General features: G+C 48.5%; 1 protein-coding gene across 2 annotated transcripts in view; it reads right to left on the reverse strand.

Annotated features, from left to right (window-relative positions):
• Window positions 1-12745: 12745 nt before the first annotated feature.
• Window positions 12746-16810, reverse strand: part of PHF21B (PHD finger protein 21B) — a gene marked incomplete at both ends in the record, with an annotated part of 93503 nt that continues 89438 nt past the window's right edge. For both annotated transcript variants that reach the window (XM_079714589.1, XM_079714590.1), the window contains 4 exons: window positions 12746-12964; window positions 14284-14387; window positions 14707-14782; window positions 16133-16291. In XM_079714589.1, the coding sequence (XP_079570715.1) occupies window positions 12746-12964; window positions 14284-14387; window positions 14707-14782; window positions 16133-16291 (558 nt within the window). The remainder of the gene's footprint in view (window positions 12965-14283; window positions 14388-14706; window positions 14783-16132; window positions 16292-16810) is intronic.

A 16810-nucleotide genomic window follows, 5' to 3' on the forward strand; every position in this document is an offset into this window, starting at 1 on the left:
TCACCCTTCCCTTGTATCAAAGCACAATTTCCACAGCCAAAGAAAGTGATTACGGTGATAATGTGTTGGAGACACATGCCGCGCGTATCAGCCTAAAACAATGAAACATGCTGCAGAAATGAGGGCTCCCGGGTGTCTCTATTGATAGGACGTGTGAAAGAAATTGTCCAAACATTCACTTTTGCAGAAATGACGGAGATTTTAAGTGATTTGGGAGATTAGACTGGCTGCCCAGACCTTGTAGCTGACATCTACCAGGAATGCATTAATCCTGCCCAGAACAGAAACGTCTGTAGGCAAAGCAAGTGGGCAGTCTACCCTGAAGGGATCCAGGCTGCCATCACTGGGGGAGCAGGCAGTGGGCTCCCCGCTTCTGGTACAGCTCAAACTCACAGCCGTGTGACCCTAGGCAAGTCATGTCACCTAGCGCGGGGAGTTCAAAGTCGGAAGGCTCAGCTTGGGTTTCTGTCCTCCACGGTGGGAGGGAGGCCGGGGTAAGCTCTTTGAGCGTTTTCTTGTTTGTGTAATGGAAGGGCAGTCTCCACTCTGTGGTTCCCTGTGTGCTTTTCAGCCTCTGCTTTGTGCCAGGCGGTGCCAGTCTCACAATTATAGAGGTGAGGGGAATACACTTCCTGCCTTCAAGGGGCCTGCAGAATAGTTGGGAAGAAAAGCAAATAAATACACAAACTACGTCTTTTTAGAGCCACTGCAGTATGCACAGGACTCAGGCAGGTGCGGAAGAAAGATGGGAGACAGAGGAGAGTCCCGGGAAGCTCCCAGGCTTGAGCTATGTGGGCCCCTGAGGGTGGGGTCTTCCCCTGGGGTGGATGGGATGGAAGAGGCAGGGCGAACCCTGCTGTTGGTTTGATAACAAAAAGCTTTACTGTTTTGTTATCAGAAAAATAATTGCTCAGGGGAAAAAAATTCACTGACAGAAAGTGCAAACAAAGTGAGCATCCTTTAAAATTTTACCACCCAGCGAGAACCATTGTTAATATTTTGAGGCATGAGCACTTTCCTACACTGCTCGTAGAAATGTAAATTGGTACAATCACAATTTAGCAAGCTGTTGAAGTTAAAGCTGATCCGGCAATTGTAAGTTGAGGGAAATAACCAAAAACGTAGGTACAGAGCATTACTGCAGCATTGTCATCAGAGCAGATAATTAGGTGCAGCCTGAGTGTCCATCAGTAGAAGAAATAGCAGATGAATGAAAGTTACATCCACGTGATTGAATAGTGTCCTGCAGGTAAAATGGATAAACTGGATCTGTATGTTTCCACACGGCTAGATCTCCAAATATTATGCTGAGAGGGGAAAAAGTTGCAGAATGATAAATACAGGGTGCTATCACTTATGTAAAGTTTTAAAACTCCCCAATCCTCTATATAGTTTATGAATTGAAAATATTACACTTTTGGAACAATATACAGAAGGAACTTTTAAAAAGTGAGTAGGAAGGAGACATACCAAATTCCTCATGGAGGAGAAGAACAAAAGGGTCTTTAACTTTTACTTCATTCTATCTAAGTTTTTCTAAGGATTCTTAATATATCTAAGTGTTCTGCTTCCAGTACGGCTGAGTAACTCTGTTGGCATTTGACTTTCCCACAGACAACATCTATAAACTCCAGACAAAATAGAAAAGAACAAAAGTAAACAAAGAGAAAATCAACAATGACTGAAAGGCACTGGAGAATGAACCAGGGCAGATTCTGGAGGAAAGTCCACACTTGTAGAATGGCAGGGATAAGGTTACTTTATGTGGCTTTTAACCCAAGCCAGGCCAAAGCTGTCAACTCTGATAGAATGGCTATGTCAACAATAGAAAATGACAGTCTTTTTGGCTTGAAGAACAGAGGACAGAATTTGGGACAACCGGAGTCCCTAGAAGGTGGATAGAGGATTCCAGACAGGAGAGAGGCAGACAGGGAGAGCCTACACTTTGTGCATAAACTCTGCTCAAAGTTCTGCCTGATCCCAGAGCCACACAAGCAGGACAGACACCACCTAATGATAAAAGAACTAAACTGAGGTTTGAGCTACCAACTGACAGAGCTTGCAGTTTGAGTTCATCCAAGTTCAATGCCTGCTAAAGCAACAAAAACCAGCCCTCTTCAGAGAAATAGAACCCAGGGTCTCTACAATATAATTCATAACATCCAAGATACAATTAAAATTTTTTCATCATACAAAGAAATAGGAAAATGCAACCCACTCTAAAGCACTCAATGGAGCTCAACCTTAAAATAATGCCGGTGTTAGAAATTGCAGTCAAGGATGTTAAAGTAGCTATTACACACATCCTCAAGTATATAAGGGAAAATATGATTAAAGTAAATGAAAAGATAGGAAATCTCAGTGAAAAATAAAAATAGAAACCATTAAAAACACAGGGGAATTGTATAAGAGCAAAATACAGTATCTAAAATTATTTTAAAAAGAAAAGAAAAAGAAACCCATTGGTTGTATACAATAGGAGAATGGATTTGATGGTAAAGAGTTATCTTGAATCTAGACCAATAGAAATTACCCAGTCTGAATAACAAAAAGTAAAAGGATTGAAAAAATCTGATCAGAGCCTTAGGGACCTGTGTGACAACATCAGAATGTCCCCCCCCCACACACATAATTGGTGCTCCAGAGGCAGAGGAGGGAGAGAATAGGGCACAAAAAAATTTTGAAAATTAATGGCCAAAAAATCCACAATTTCGTGAAAGACATAAATTTTCAGATTCAATAATCTCAACAAACCCCAAGATAGATAAAAATCAAAGGACGATACACGTAAACACACTATACAGAGACTTCTGGGAATTATGCAGAGAACAAGGAGACATTGCATACAGAAGACCAAGGATGGAAGTCAGCTGACCTATCAGCAGAAACTATAAGGCCAAAAGACAGTAAAACATCTTGTTCCAATACAATAAAGGAACAATAAAAGGCCAAAGGAGGGGAGAGGTTTCAAAATAGAATTCTATATCAGCCAAAAAGACTCTTCAAGAATGAATGTTAAATAAAAACTCTTTTTAAGTAAAAGAAAACCAAGGAACTTTTTTCACTGGCAGATCTGCATTACAAAAAAATGCCGGAGGAATTTCTTCAAGGTGATGGAAATGACAACACATTGAAACCTGGATGTTTAGGAGGTAATAAAGAATGTTGGAAACAATAAATATCTGGGTTATATAAAAGAGTGCTTTCCCCTCTTAATTTAAAAGAAGTAAACAGGATTGTTTGAAGCAAATATATATAATATTGTCTGGTAGGATTTATAATATATGTAGGTGTAATACATATGACAGCTGTAGCATTGAGTATAGCAGCAAGGGACTTATATTATTTCAAGGTTTCTACCTTTTACATGAAGTGGTACAATATTAATCCTAAGTAAACTGAAAAGGTAAGGATGTATATTACAACCCCTAGAACAACTACTAAAAAATAATGCAAAGAGATATAGTTTTAAAAATAGACAAATTAAAAATGACTTCTTAAAAATACTCAGAAAAGGGGCTCCCTGGTGGCGCAGTGGTTGAGAGTCTGCCTGCCAATGCAGGGGACATGGGTTCGTGCCCCGGTCCGGGAAGATCCCACATGCCCCGGAGCGGCTGGGTCCGTGAGCCATGGCTGCTGAGCCTGTGCGTCCGGAGCCTGTGCTCCGCAACGGGAGAGGCCACAGCAGTGAGAGGCCCGCATACCGCAAAAAAAAAATACTCAGAAAAGTTTAACTAAGGCAAGAAAGGATAAACAGGAGGAAAAAAACCACAGGGGACAAAAGGAAAAAAATAATATAAACGGTAAACCTAAATCCATCTGTGTCGATAAAATTATCTCTAGTGTTACTGTACTAGACTCTACAGTTAAGGGGCAGATATTGTCCAAATGGATAGAAAAAAAAAAAGGCATAACTACATGCACTTTAAAGATAGGTCAAAAGTAAAGGGATGCAGGGCTTCCCTGGTGGCGCAGTGGTTGAGAGTCCACCTGCCGATGCAGGGAACACGGGTTCGTGCCCCGGTCCGGGAAGATCCCACATGCCACGAAGCGGCTGGGCCCGTGAGCCATGGCTGCTGAGCCTGCACGTCCGGGGCCTGTGCTCCGCAACGGGAGAGGCCACAACAGTGAGAGGCCCACGTACTGCAAAAAAAAAAAAAAAGTAAAGGGATGCAAAAATATATACCATGCACACAGTGAGCATCAGAAGTCTGGGGTGTCTGTATTAATAATAAATAGGCTTTAAGACAAAGAATATTACTAAACATGGGTGGACTTTTATAATGATAAAATGGTCAATTTATTTAGAAGACATAACTATCATAAATATGAATGTACCTAATAATATAACTTAAATACATAAAGCAAAAAGCCCACAACAGATTTAAGGGATTTCCATAATTGTAGTTGGAGATTTTAGTACTATATTGCATCAACTGAAAGATGAACTAGATAAAAAGTTGGCAAAGTCATAGATAGTCTGAACAACACTACCACCACCTTGGCCTAATGGATATTTATAGAGTGCTACACTCACCAACAGAAGAATATACAATTTTGTCAATTGCACGTGATATAATCACCAATATAGACCAGATTCTGGGACATAAAACAAGTCCCAATAAATTTAAAAGAACTGAAATCATGTGAAGATGACAATGAAATCAAATTAGTAATAAAAATCATATCTAGGAAAAACCTAAATATGTGAAAAAAAATTTTGGAAGAAAAAGGAGCCACAGTTCTAAAGAATCCATGTGTCAAAGAAGAAATCATAATGGAAGAGAGAAAATAATTTGAACTGAACAGTAATGCAAAATATTGACAATTGGGAAACAGAGATAAAGCAATACCTAGAGGGAAATCTAAATGCTTATTTTAGAAATAAACAAAAATAAAAAAGAACAGTCTAAAATCAATGACTAATGTTCTACCTTAAGAAACTATACATACAGGCAGACTTCAGAAATATTGTAGGTTTGGTTCCAGACCACTGCAAAAAAGTGAATACTGCGATAAAGTGAGCCACATTAACTTTTTGGTTTCCCAGTGCATATAAAAGTTGCGTTTGCACTGTACTATAGTATATTAAGTGTGCAACAGTATTATGGCTAATGAAACAATGTACATACCTTAATTTAAAAAATACTTCGTTGCTAAAAAGTGTTAACCATCATCTGAGCCTTCAGTGAGTCATAGTAGTAACATCAAAGATCACTGATCACAGATCACCGTAACAAATATAATAATAATGAAACGTTTGAAATACTGTGAAAACTACCAAATGTGACACAGAGACATGAAGTGAGCAAATGCTGTTGGAAAAACGGTGCTGATAGACTTGCTCGATGCAGGGTTGCCACAAACCTTCAACTTGTAAAAAATGCAATATCTGTGAAGTGCAATAAAGCAAACTGCAATAAGGCAAGGTCTGCCTGTATATATATTTGACTCCACCCTTTGGACACAGCTGATTATCCAGGCGTGGGGTCCTCAACCTACTGAGCCTATTTTATATATATATGTGTGTACACACACACACACACACACACACACACACACACACACACATACACAAACCAGTAGAAGGAAGGAAATTATAAAGAATGAAATAATAACAAAAAATAGACAACTACAGAGAAAATTAACAACGATAAACTTTACTTCTTTGAAAAGGTAAATAAAATTCATGAACCCCTAGCCAGATATATTAAGATAAAATAAACCACAAATTAAGAATGAGAAAGCAATGATCACCTTAGAGTCTACAGAAGGTAAAATGATAATTAAAATATTATGAGAAATTTTATGCCAAAAATTCAAAATAGGTGAGATGAGAAATTCCTTGAATAATTCAACTTAACTGGAAATGACACAAAATGAAACATAAAATCTGAATAGTCTTGTATATTAAATACATTGAAATTTAATAAAAAAGAAGTCTTCCCACAATGAAATTCCTGGCCCAGATGGCTTCACTGGTGAATTCTAACAAATATAAAGATGCTCTTTCAGAAAATAGAATACTTTCCACTTGTTTAATAACATAATTTGACAGACATTGCAAAGGAAAGAAATCTATAGTCAATATCCCTCACAAACATAAATACAAAAATACTTAACAAATATTAGTAAATCAAATAAAGCAATATAAAAGATACTACATCATGACCACATAGAGTTTATCCCAAGAACTCAAGGTTGGTTAAACACTGAAAATTAATATAACTCACTGTATATAGAGAACAATGGAGAAAATCCACGTTTTTAAATAGATGTAGTATAAGCACTTGACAAAAGTTAGTAACCATTCATGATTTTTAAAAAAAAATCTAAGCAAACTAAGAAGAGAACTTCCTCTTTCTAGTAAATAACATATGTAATGGTCAAACTGTTGAAACTTCTTCCCTAAAATCAGAAACAAGACAAGGATGCTTATGCCCACCACTTACATTCAAATTATATTGGAGGTCCTAGCTATTGCAACAAGGCAAGAAAAATAATAGGCATAAAGAATGAAAAGAGAGAAGTAAAACTGTCTCTATTTGCAGGTGACATAATTGTTTATGTAGAAAACCATGAGGGATCTACCAGACAGCTGTGATAACTAATAAGTGATTTAACATGGTTTCAGGGTACAAGGTGTTCAACCAGGAAACAGAAACCACACAATAATTTTAAAAGGAAAAGTTTGGTATAAACAATCACTGAGTGTAACAGGGAAGTAACTATGAAGGTATAAAGTGATCCCTAAAGAACAGTGCAAGAGAGTACCCAAGGAAGGGACATCTGGAAGGCAAACACCCCTCCCCAAGGCTAGGATTCAGACCCCTTTGGAAAAGTGTGGTTGCAGCCCTCTGGATGCTGAAGTTTGCTGTGTTGCCTGGGCAGAGCTGATCCACAGTCACTGGATATACTGGAAACACCCCAAGGGTTGCAGGTAAGCTGAAGCTGGTGGGTGGTCATACAGAGGGAATTGGGGCTTTAAATACTTCTGTAAGTTTAAAAAAATAAAAGAGATGGCTCCCAGGTACTCCAGCTTACACGGACCTTGAGTGCTAGATGCTTCTTTCCTGATGGTGTCAGTGAAATTCCTGGGGAGCTCTCTCCCTGCATGGCTTGGGTCGTGTGGCCCATCCTTTAACAAAACAGCATAGCTGGGGTGGCCCTGGCAATCTGAGTTTCAACCAGACCCTCAGATGATTCTGATTCTCACTCAGATTTGAGAACTGCTCCCCTAGAATTACATTAAAGGCATACCTTATCTCCAAGTTTTGGATAATTTTTCTTGATCCCCCCAAAACTGGTCAAATTACATTTTTGTAGTATTTGGCCAAATTCATTCACATCAGTGCAGGAAAATGTGTTAATTAACATATATCAGCCTCCTTGTGAAATTGTTACAGTTTAGAGACATACGTTTTTGGTGAACTGCTAAGGCCAGAGAATTTCCTTCTGTCTGGAAATTTTGTAAGGAATCTAGGGTTGCATTTTCAAACCCAGCAACTTTGGCTAATGCTGGACACAAGTTTACTTTGGACCCACCCTCCTCGATTTCTCTCTCATCTGCACACATGTACACACATGCATACGAAGAGCAGTTTGGTTCTAAATGTTTAACCACTGGCTCTCTAGGAATGTAAAGCCCTGATTTGTGGCATTTGCAATTTCCATGGTGTAAATACTCCCACCATGGCCAATTATAAACTATCAACATGAAGTCATGGACTTCCCTGGCAGTCCAGTGGTTAGGACTCTGCCCTTCCACTGCAGGGGGCACAGGTCGATCCCTGGTTAGGGAACTAGGATCCTGCCTCACTACAGTGAGGCCAAAAAAAAAAAAACCATGAAGACAGTAAATGAGGATTTGGAAGAGACGCACACAGTGATTCCCTGGGGCTGGCGCGAGCCTGCTCTGGCACCAGTGCCATACTTCCAGAGGTGGCCCGTCCCTGGCTGGGCCTCCCCTCCACTTCCGGGCAGTGCCTCCACCTCACCAGAGCCCCAGCAGTGGAGGCCGTGGGGACAGCTTCTCCTGTTGAGTTAACTCCAGGTGTGGGAGAAACTGGGGGTAGAAGCACATCTGCACACACCCTCTGGAGCCAGCCTTCCTCAGCCTGGTTTTCTTACCCTGCAGGGACCTGCAGGCTGCTACTAGCACCAGTAGGTCTCTGTCACCTGACAACAATAGGAACCTGTTCGGAGCTGCCCCGCCGGTAGGTGGGAGTCCTTCTGTTCTGTTTGGAAACCAAGGATCCTTGGGGGTGGGTGCTGGGGCCTCGTCACGCAGAAGGTGGCCAGTGGATGTAGCAGCAGCTACAGCCAGCACCCAGCGCTCTGTGGGTCCTCCCAGGGGACGGAGCAGGCAGGACAGGGTGTTGGACGGTGTGGCCTGGAAGGTGGTCTCACACCACTCTCAGATGGCAGCCACCTGCTCAGACTTCTCCCCAGGACGCCCTGGGAGTCCCTGGGGGAGCCCCCAGTCACAGTCTGAGCTGCTGCTCAGGGGAGGGTGGGACATCAAGGTGGGGACCAGAAACCACCCAGCGGCATCACCAGAAACTGCAGGCACTGTTCTCGGGGAGCCATGGGGGAGTCTGAGAGATGGGTTGGGCGCAGAGCAGAGTTTAGTTAAGAAGCCCGGCCCCCCCACCCCGTGGGACACGCAGTCTGGGCTGAAAGGGTGGGGAAGGGCAGTGTGTGTCAGTAGCACTTAGCTAGCCTGTGCTCCCTCATCTGTCCCCTCACGCCTTGGTGGAGTCACCCAGGGGCCCGGTCACCATCTGCAGCCCCAGACTGGCCCGCTAGCCGGGTCAGGAGTGCACACGCATGCAGCTTGGTTGGGGTGGCCTCCAGCCAGCCACAAAGGCCCCACGATGTGACCAGTGTCCAGTGTCCAGAGAGGCAGAGTGGCCGGGAACCACCGCCTGGGATGAAGTCACCTGCTGGCCGTGTGACCTGGGTATGTCCCTTTAGGTCTCTGTGCTTCAGGTTCCCTGGGAGGGGTTGACGTGTCAGAGCAGGTCCGAGAAAGAAGCCAGGTGGGGTGGGCACACGGCAGGTCGTCAGGGAACAGGCTCCTCGGCAGGGTGACATCATGGGCTCTCCACTCTGCGGGCTCTGTGGGGATGGACGAGGCAAGAGGGGCAGCCCTGGGTGGTCCCGGGGGGCAGAAGCCGCAGGGAAGCTGCTTGCAGACACCCTACGGAAAGGTGTCTGTTATGGGTTGAATTGTGTCCCCCTGAAAAGGAGTTGAAGTCCTAACCCCCCAGTGTCTGTGAATGTGACCTGATTTGGAAATAGGATGATTAAGTATAAGTGAGGTCATTAAGGTGGATCCTTATCCGACTTGTTCTTATGAAAAAGGGTAATTTGAACACAGACATGCACACAGGGAGAAGGCCATGTCAGGTGGAGTAGAGACGGGGTGAGGAGGCTACAGAAGCCAGAAACAGATTCTGTCCCACAGCCTCAGAAGGAACCAGCCCTGTTGCTACCCCTTGATCTCAGACCTCCAGTCTCCAAACTCCCTGCCTTCATGAAGTGGCCAAAACCATACGAAGGTGACTCATAGTAGGTTATGAAAGTCTCAGGAATCAGAGCAGGGAAGGAGAGAAAATGCCAGGTCTTGTTGAGGGAGCCTGGGGACAGCTGCACTGGGAGGGGACTGTGGTCATGTCCCCAAGCAAGTGAGGGAGACAGCTGGGGAGGAGCAGGCGGGTGAGGACACAGCACGTGCAAAGGCCCTGTGGTGGGAGCAGACCCAGTGGGTTCCAAGTAGCACCCGGAGGCCACGTGGCTGGAACAGAGCCATGAAAGTGGAGCAGAGCAGGAAGGGAAGCTGAAGGGGTCAGAGGAGGCAGGTCCTGTGGCCTTGGGGACTTCAGCTTCTGCTGAGCAAGGAGGGAGAGCAGGGGTTTAACAGAGGCACCGTCACACTGGCTGCCGGGGGAAGGGGAAGGTGACCATGTGGTAATCCAGGGGAGAGGATGGCTGAGACCCAGGTGGTGGTGTGGGTGGTGAGACATGGGCACATCCTGCTAATATTCTGAGGGCACAGCTGACAGATGGCCAGTGGCCAGGGGTGGAGGGCCAGCCCACCTTTTAGGAAGGCTGAATCCCCCCAGGATGGGGTAGGTGAGGGAGGGGTTGGCCTGGTGGAGACCGAGCCGTTTGAGATGTCTGCTGACATCAGTGGGGCTGGCCATGGGCAGCTCGAGTCCATGGCAGAGGTCAGGGCTGGAGAGGAAGGCCGGGGAGCCACCGGCACAGAGACAGAAATCCAGGAGGCTGGACAAGGCCAATGAGAACTCAGGAGTGGAGGGAGCACAGACCTGGGGTCCACAGCGCTCAGTGATCAGGCAGAAAAGCTGGGGCAGTCTGACTCTGTTACCTGGGCCAGGGCGGGGACAGGACCCCCACTGGGGGCTCCAGGGGGCAGTCACTTTGTATCCAGTCCCATTCTCTGGCCACAGCTGGTCCAGCAGTGGGCTCCTCTCCCAGCTGGGCCAACCAGAGGCGTCTGCACAATGTCTGGAGCAAGGATGCAGGGGGTCCGGCTTCCCAGTTGGGCTGTTCCCAGTTTGACTAAGCCCCAGGGCGGTTGTGGGAGCTTGGTACTGCCCGGGAGGCAGAGAAAGCAGTCACACTGATGCTGAGAGGGGGCAGTGTGGACACGGCCCCTGGGCCCCACACAACACCTGGCCTGGGTCCTGGTACTTGCAACCATCAATCCTGGCCCTAATAGGTGCACCTCCTGGGGCTGGGGGATCTGTGCGTGGAGGGCGCCCCAGAGCTCTCTCCTCTCTCCCTCCCTCCCTCCCTCCCTTGGGGTGGGGACCTGATCAGGAAGCAGGACCCTGATTTTCAACCTCTCCAACTCCCACCTCCCTGCCCCATGTGCTCCCAGAGGCCTCTCTGTTGAAGGCAAGGAAAGAAACCACAGGGCTTTGAAATCATCCATCGAGTTTAATGCATCGTACAGAAGGAAAACTACATCGACATATTTAAGACAAACACTTTCTCTAGTCCCACTATCCATCGGACGGTCCTCCTTGGTCCAAAAAACTAAGTCTCAAGACACATTGGCAGCTACCCCTCCCGGGTCCAACCTTTCATATCTTCCCGTTACATTTTTTAAAAAAATTTAATTCAATCCATCCAAGAAGAAAAACCAACCAACAAAAAAAAGGAACCTGAAGACATTTACATCGCAAGCCACGCGGTAATGCATAATTGGCATCTAGAGTAACCAATATATAAGACGTGTGTCTTACAGTTCACTTTGTTCATCAATAAAAGAATATAAAAATCTTGTTCAACCCAGTGTTGAGTGTATTAAAATAGATCTGTATCGTACAGCACAGTTTCTCCCGGAGTCGTGAAAATGACAGGAGGGACCATGGCAGTCTGCGGGGTTCCGGCCAGCCTCCTTGCTCTGCACCTGGCAGCGTGCGTGCATGCGTGTCTGGGGCCACGTGTGCACACGCACACGTATGTTCAATGCAATTCGGCACCGTGTGATGTGCTGGGGGTGGGAGTCCTGTGGCTCCCGGATGCTCATCCTGTTGTGCTAAGTCCCTCGGGACTGGAGAAACCAGTGGGCGTGACAAGCCCGCATGGCCCACCCCAGATGCAGGGCGGCGGGCACCCTTCGCTCTCCTGGAGACAGCAAGAGGGACCCTTCAGTCTCCCGAGGCCACCGCCCTCTCTTCCTCCCCCTCCCCCCACTTCTTAAAAAACCCTCTGGGTCCCTCCGGTTTGGCAGCTCCCCCGCCCCAGGGGTTTTCCGTTCATTCCGGGCAGCAGAGACCACTGTGAACAGGAAAAGAAGTCACCAAGGGTCCCCTTCACATTAAATATCTCACAATAAAAACGCCATACAAAAATGTAAAGTTATTTTTTGGCATAGTGTCTGTACTGGCAAGAAAAGAGGAATGGAATACTTTTATCGGCTCTTCAAAAGGAGGAAAGAAAAGGCTTCAGTCGTTAAGTTGAACGATTCAACCCAAAATAGAAAACCTGCCAAACGCCTCCCTGGCGTGGCTGCAGCTCCATCTCTCGCCCAGAAACTCCATGAGAAAAAGACATCGAGGGCAAGATGAGTCCAAAACGTCAGGAGAGGAGGGAGGCGTGCAGCGAGGGCGCCCCCAAGACCAGGGGGCAGACGGAGGCCTGGCCGGGCCACAGCAGCGTCCCCTGGGGAGCTTCCTTCAAGTTAAACAGTTGCGATTCTGAACGCTAATAACACTGACAACACGGATCGGGCGTTCTGGAAGGCCTGGCGTGAGCCCGACGGCCCGAGGGCGGGCGGCTGAGTCTACCTAGATTTGCTACCCGCCTCTCGCCCCAACTAGCTCTACTACTTGGCTACGTCGTGTCCTCGGCTCCCCTCCCGCAGGGCACCTCGGCCCTTCTCTCTCCCGCGGGGGTGGCACGAGGCCGAGGAGACAGCTGTGGCCAGAAGCCGGAGGGCCGGGCAGCCCCCCCAACAGCAGGGAGCTGACTCTGTGCCCCGACCTGGCTTCCGGGCGTCCCATCTGACCTGAAGGGTGCAGGACTCCGTCCCCACCCATCCTGGCTCTAGGACTCTCACTCAGCTTCTTCTCCCTTCTTTCCTGTCTCTGTCTGGTTTTATTTTTGTCTGAAATTCATAGCGTTTATGAATTAAGGCTGACAGAACCCTCAGGTCTTGTGAGCAGGGTCCCAGGGACTTTCCGTGGGTGTGAAGACGGGTCCCTTGGGGTCAGTTGTGCCCTGGGGGGTGCTGGAAGGCAGAGTGCATGGCCTTTGCTGAGGGCTTGGTCCAGGGCCCGGCCAGCAGCGGGGCGGGGCTGGTGGTCGTCATGGTGACCTGGAGCATCTGCTCGCCCTGTATCAGTCTCAGGAGGGCCCTCAGGCGGTCCAGGGACGACTGGGTGCCCCTCTGCTGGGCCAGCAGGCTTGTCTTAAGCTCCAGGCATTTCTGTCAGGGGGAGGGTGTCAGAGAGAAGGGTCTCAGAATTCAGTGACACAAGCCACCTGGGGCAGCCACCCCTCAGCTTTCTCGGAAAGCCCCTCCCTTCCACCTCAGAGGCTGAAAGAAACCAGGAAGAGGGCCTCACGCACACTAGGCAGAAGCGAAAAATGGAATTAAACGGCAGCCAGACCCACAGGAGAAGTTTGTCTTAAACATTCAGGGCGGGAGATGATGTGCTTTGCAGGCATGTGGGAACATGCTGCCTCGTGGTTGTGAGGCTGCCTAGCTGACCACATCTACCTCTGCCACTGGAGGAAGCTCCGAGCCTGTTTTGGCTCAAGTGCAGCCCTGCAGATGACCTTCAGGCCACTGGCCAGTTTTCTGCACTTCCTCTGGCCTGCTGTATTCATGGCCATTTCTAGCCTTTTATATACCATGGCGACACAGTGAAGTGGTTAAGGACTGACGCCTCGAGTTAGAGTTGTAATTATGTGCTGCCTGGGCAAATAAACTCCTTGAGTCTGCGTCCCAAACTCTAAGAATAATCACAGAGCCTCTTCATAGGGTTATGGAGAGGATTAAATGGGATACTACATTTAAAGGGTTTTACCAGTTGTTGTTACCAACATCACCACCATCATCAGAACCACCACCACCATCACCTCCATCATCACCACCACCTCCATCATCACCATCACCACCACCATCATCACCACCATCATCAGCACCATCACCATCACCTCCATCATCACCATTACCACCATCACCTCCATCACCATCACCACCATCATCACCATCACCACTACCACCACCATCACCTCCATCATCATCATTGCCATCATCGCCACCACCATTATCATCATCTTGTTTATCACCACTCTACAGAGAAGAAATCACTGTGTTCACTTTATACAAGAAGAAACTGAGGTTCAGAGATGGTCAGGGCCTTGCTGAGGTCACAGAGCTGAGAAGCAGCAGAGCCAGATGCTCAACTGCTCGATAACTATTTGTCGAATGAGTCACACAGCTGCCTTCTCCACCTGCTGACTTGCTAAGCGATGGTGGCGAGTCTGTCTTCTCCTGGGGCCTCAGCGACCAGACAGCGACGCTTTGGCTCTGCACCCTGTGGTTCTAAGGGCAGACGCCGCACCCCGCCCCGCGCACCTTCACTGCACCCTGTGGTTCTAAGGGCAGACGCCGCACCCCGCCCCGCGCACCTTCACTGCACCCTGTGGTTCTAAGGGCAGACGCCGCACCCCGCCCCGCGCACACCTTCACTGCACCCTGTGGTTCTAAGGGCAGACGCCGCACCCTGCCCCGCGCACCTTCACTGCCGAGGCCAGGTGCCGGTCCCGCTCCTCCAGCTGTCGGCGCTCGCTCTGTAGCTCGCTGCCCCTCTGCAGCAGCTTCCGCTTCTCCTCTTCTTTGACTGTGAAAGAGAAGACCAGGCCCCACAGGGAACTGCAGGCCAGCAGGGGCTGGGCCGAGGCTGAGCAGGAGAGGTAGAAAGAACCCCAGGCCTAGAGGTCGTTCTGGCCACATCCTCCTGCAGGGGCCGGCGGCTCTCGCTGGATGCACAGGGACTGGAATTCCATCCCTGCAGTAACTGCCCTGCACCCAGGACTAGTCCCAGGGAGCTCTGGCCCAGAACAGCCTCTGCTGGGCCAAGTGAGTCCAGTGGTCTAGGGGCAGCGTTAGACAAAAGGGAATCGGTGCCCTTTCCCAGATCCCGAGGGTGTCTTTCTTACCTGTCTTGTGGGTGACGTAGGAGTGCACAATAGCCAGCATCCCGGTCCAGGGCACACCTTCGTCTTTCTTTAAGGCCTGGAGGGCAGACAGGGAACTGAGCCAGCGGGCAGCCCGGGGCCCAGCACGCCCTGGCTGTGTAACCCGGACTGGCGGGGGGATGAGCTCCCTGGGCTGTCACAGCCACCCTCTCCCTAGGTCCCCACAAAACCCAGAGTGACAGGCGCTCACGAGAGTTGTGTTGTTTGAAAAACAGATGACTGCCCAATGATTTCACAAGTAATACATGCTGTAGAAAAGCCTACTTTTAAAAATGCTGATTCTTCCCCACCACCCAGCCAAACACAGGTATCTTGTCCCAGGTTTTTATTATTCCGCACACTGTTTCTTCTCGGACGGCTGATGATCAAACTATACAGCAGCTATAAAACCTGTTTTCTGTTTTTATTTATTTTTTTATTTTTGGCCGCACCACATGGCACGTGGGATCTTTCCCAACGAGGGATCGAACCCACGCCCCCTGCAGTAGAAGCGTGAAGTCTTAACCACTGGACCGCCAGGGAAGTCCTATTTTTATTTTTTTAAAATGTAATCCCACATGGTGAACAAGTCCCAAAGGATCGCAAAATCCTTGTAAAAAATCATTTTCAATGACCACATCTCACTGAGTAAAGCACTGGAATCTACTCCACCAACTCCTGGGGGAAAGCCAGGCTGTTTCCTTCTTTTCCCTTTTATAAAGAAAGGATGAGGGGCTTCTTTTTGCACAGAACTTTACCTGTATATGACTGTTTCCTTAGACTCTATTCCCCAAAGCAAGACGCCGGGTTTAAAAAACGTACACATCTTTAAGGCAACATGCAAGAGTGCCCGCTTCACCGCACCGTCACCAGAAGGGAGTGTTGTCGTTTTTGCTAATTTGATAGCTTTTCATTTGCGTGTTGTCATCAGTGAGATCAAACATGCTAACTGGCACTGTTTTTTGTGGTTTGTGTTGTTAGTTCGGTTCTTCCCTGGGAAATCTGGAGTCACCAAGTCAGACAGCTGCAGAGGGAACCTCTGCTCACTCTACACCAGTGGTCCTCAACCAGCAGTGTCTGAGATGGCCATGATGGGGGCTGCTGTTGGCATCTAGTGGGTGGAGGCCAGGGACACTGAACACCCTGCAGTGCACAGGACGGCCCCCAAAATGGATTATCCTGGGCCAAACGTCAATTGTGCCCAAGTTGCGAAGCCCTGTTCTTCACCCAGTTCCTCTCCTCACCCCTCCACGGCCCTCCCCGTCTCTGCTCACGCGGGGGACGGCCCAGGAAGCAGAGATGGTCTGAGTGGCCTCAGACATTGTGCCCGGTGAAGGAGGGCCCTGCGGTTCCGGGAGATGGTGAGGGTGAGGGTGCGGCCGTTCCCCAGGGACACAGCCTCCTGTACCTTCTGCTGGCACTTGGGGCACACCCACACGCCCTTGGGTGCTGTCTTGAGGGGCGGATCCAGGCAGCTGAGGTGGTAGGCCCCTGGGCAGGTACCGCAGGGCTGCAGGTTGGCCCCTCGCTTGCAGGCAGTACAGTGCTCATCGTGGGTGATCTCGTTCTGGAAGAGACGGGAGGGTGGGAGGCAGGTCAGCCGGGCTGGGAGTTGGGGGTTGGGGTGCAGGACCTGCCTGGGGCCCAGCTCTTCCGCCAGGGTTCTCAGCAGCTCAGGAAGGGGAGGAGGAGGGGTGATGACCAAGGGGGCACAGGCCTGGAAACCAGCAGCATCCGGGTCTCCTGCCTCAAAGCCAGCACCCCTCCAGGTGTGTGGGCTCCGCGCAGCAGGACTCGGGCTCAAGGCACCTCCTGTCTCCACGCCCGGGCCGGCCTACAGCTACAGGGTGGCTGCAGACAAAGGCTGCCCGCCACGGCACCGACCTGCGACACTGCAGGGTTATGGCTGCAAACAGCACGGCCTAACGGGAGTTTCATCACGTGGTGCTTTTTAGCGGTTTGACTGTTACAGGCATGTAGGGACTAGAAATGTCTTTTACAATTAGATCTGAAACTCAGTAAAGAAAGACACTGAAAATAAACTCTGAAGCCGCGCCCACAAATGAGGTCATGACCAGCCAGCATC

Source organism: Hyperoodon ampullatus, assembly GCF_949752795.1.
Source record: "Hyperoodon ampullatus genome assembly, chromosome: 11".
In the NCBI taxonomy this organism is placed as follows: Eukaryota; Metazoa; Chordata; class Mammalia; order Artiodactyla; family Ziphiidae; genus Hyperoodon; species Hyperoodon ampullatus.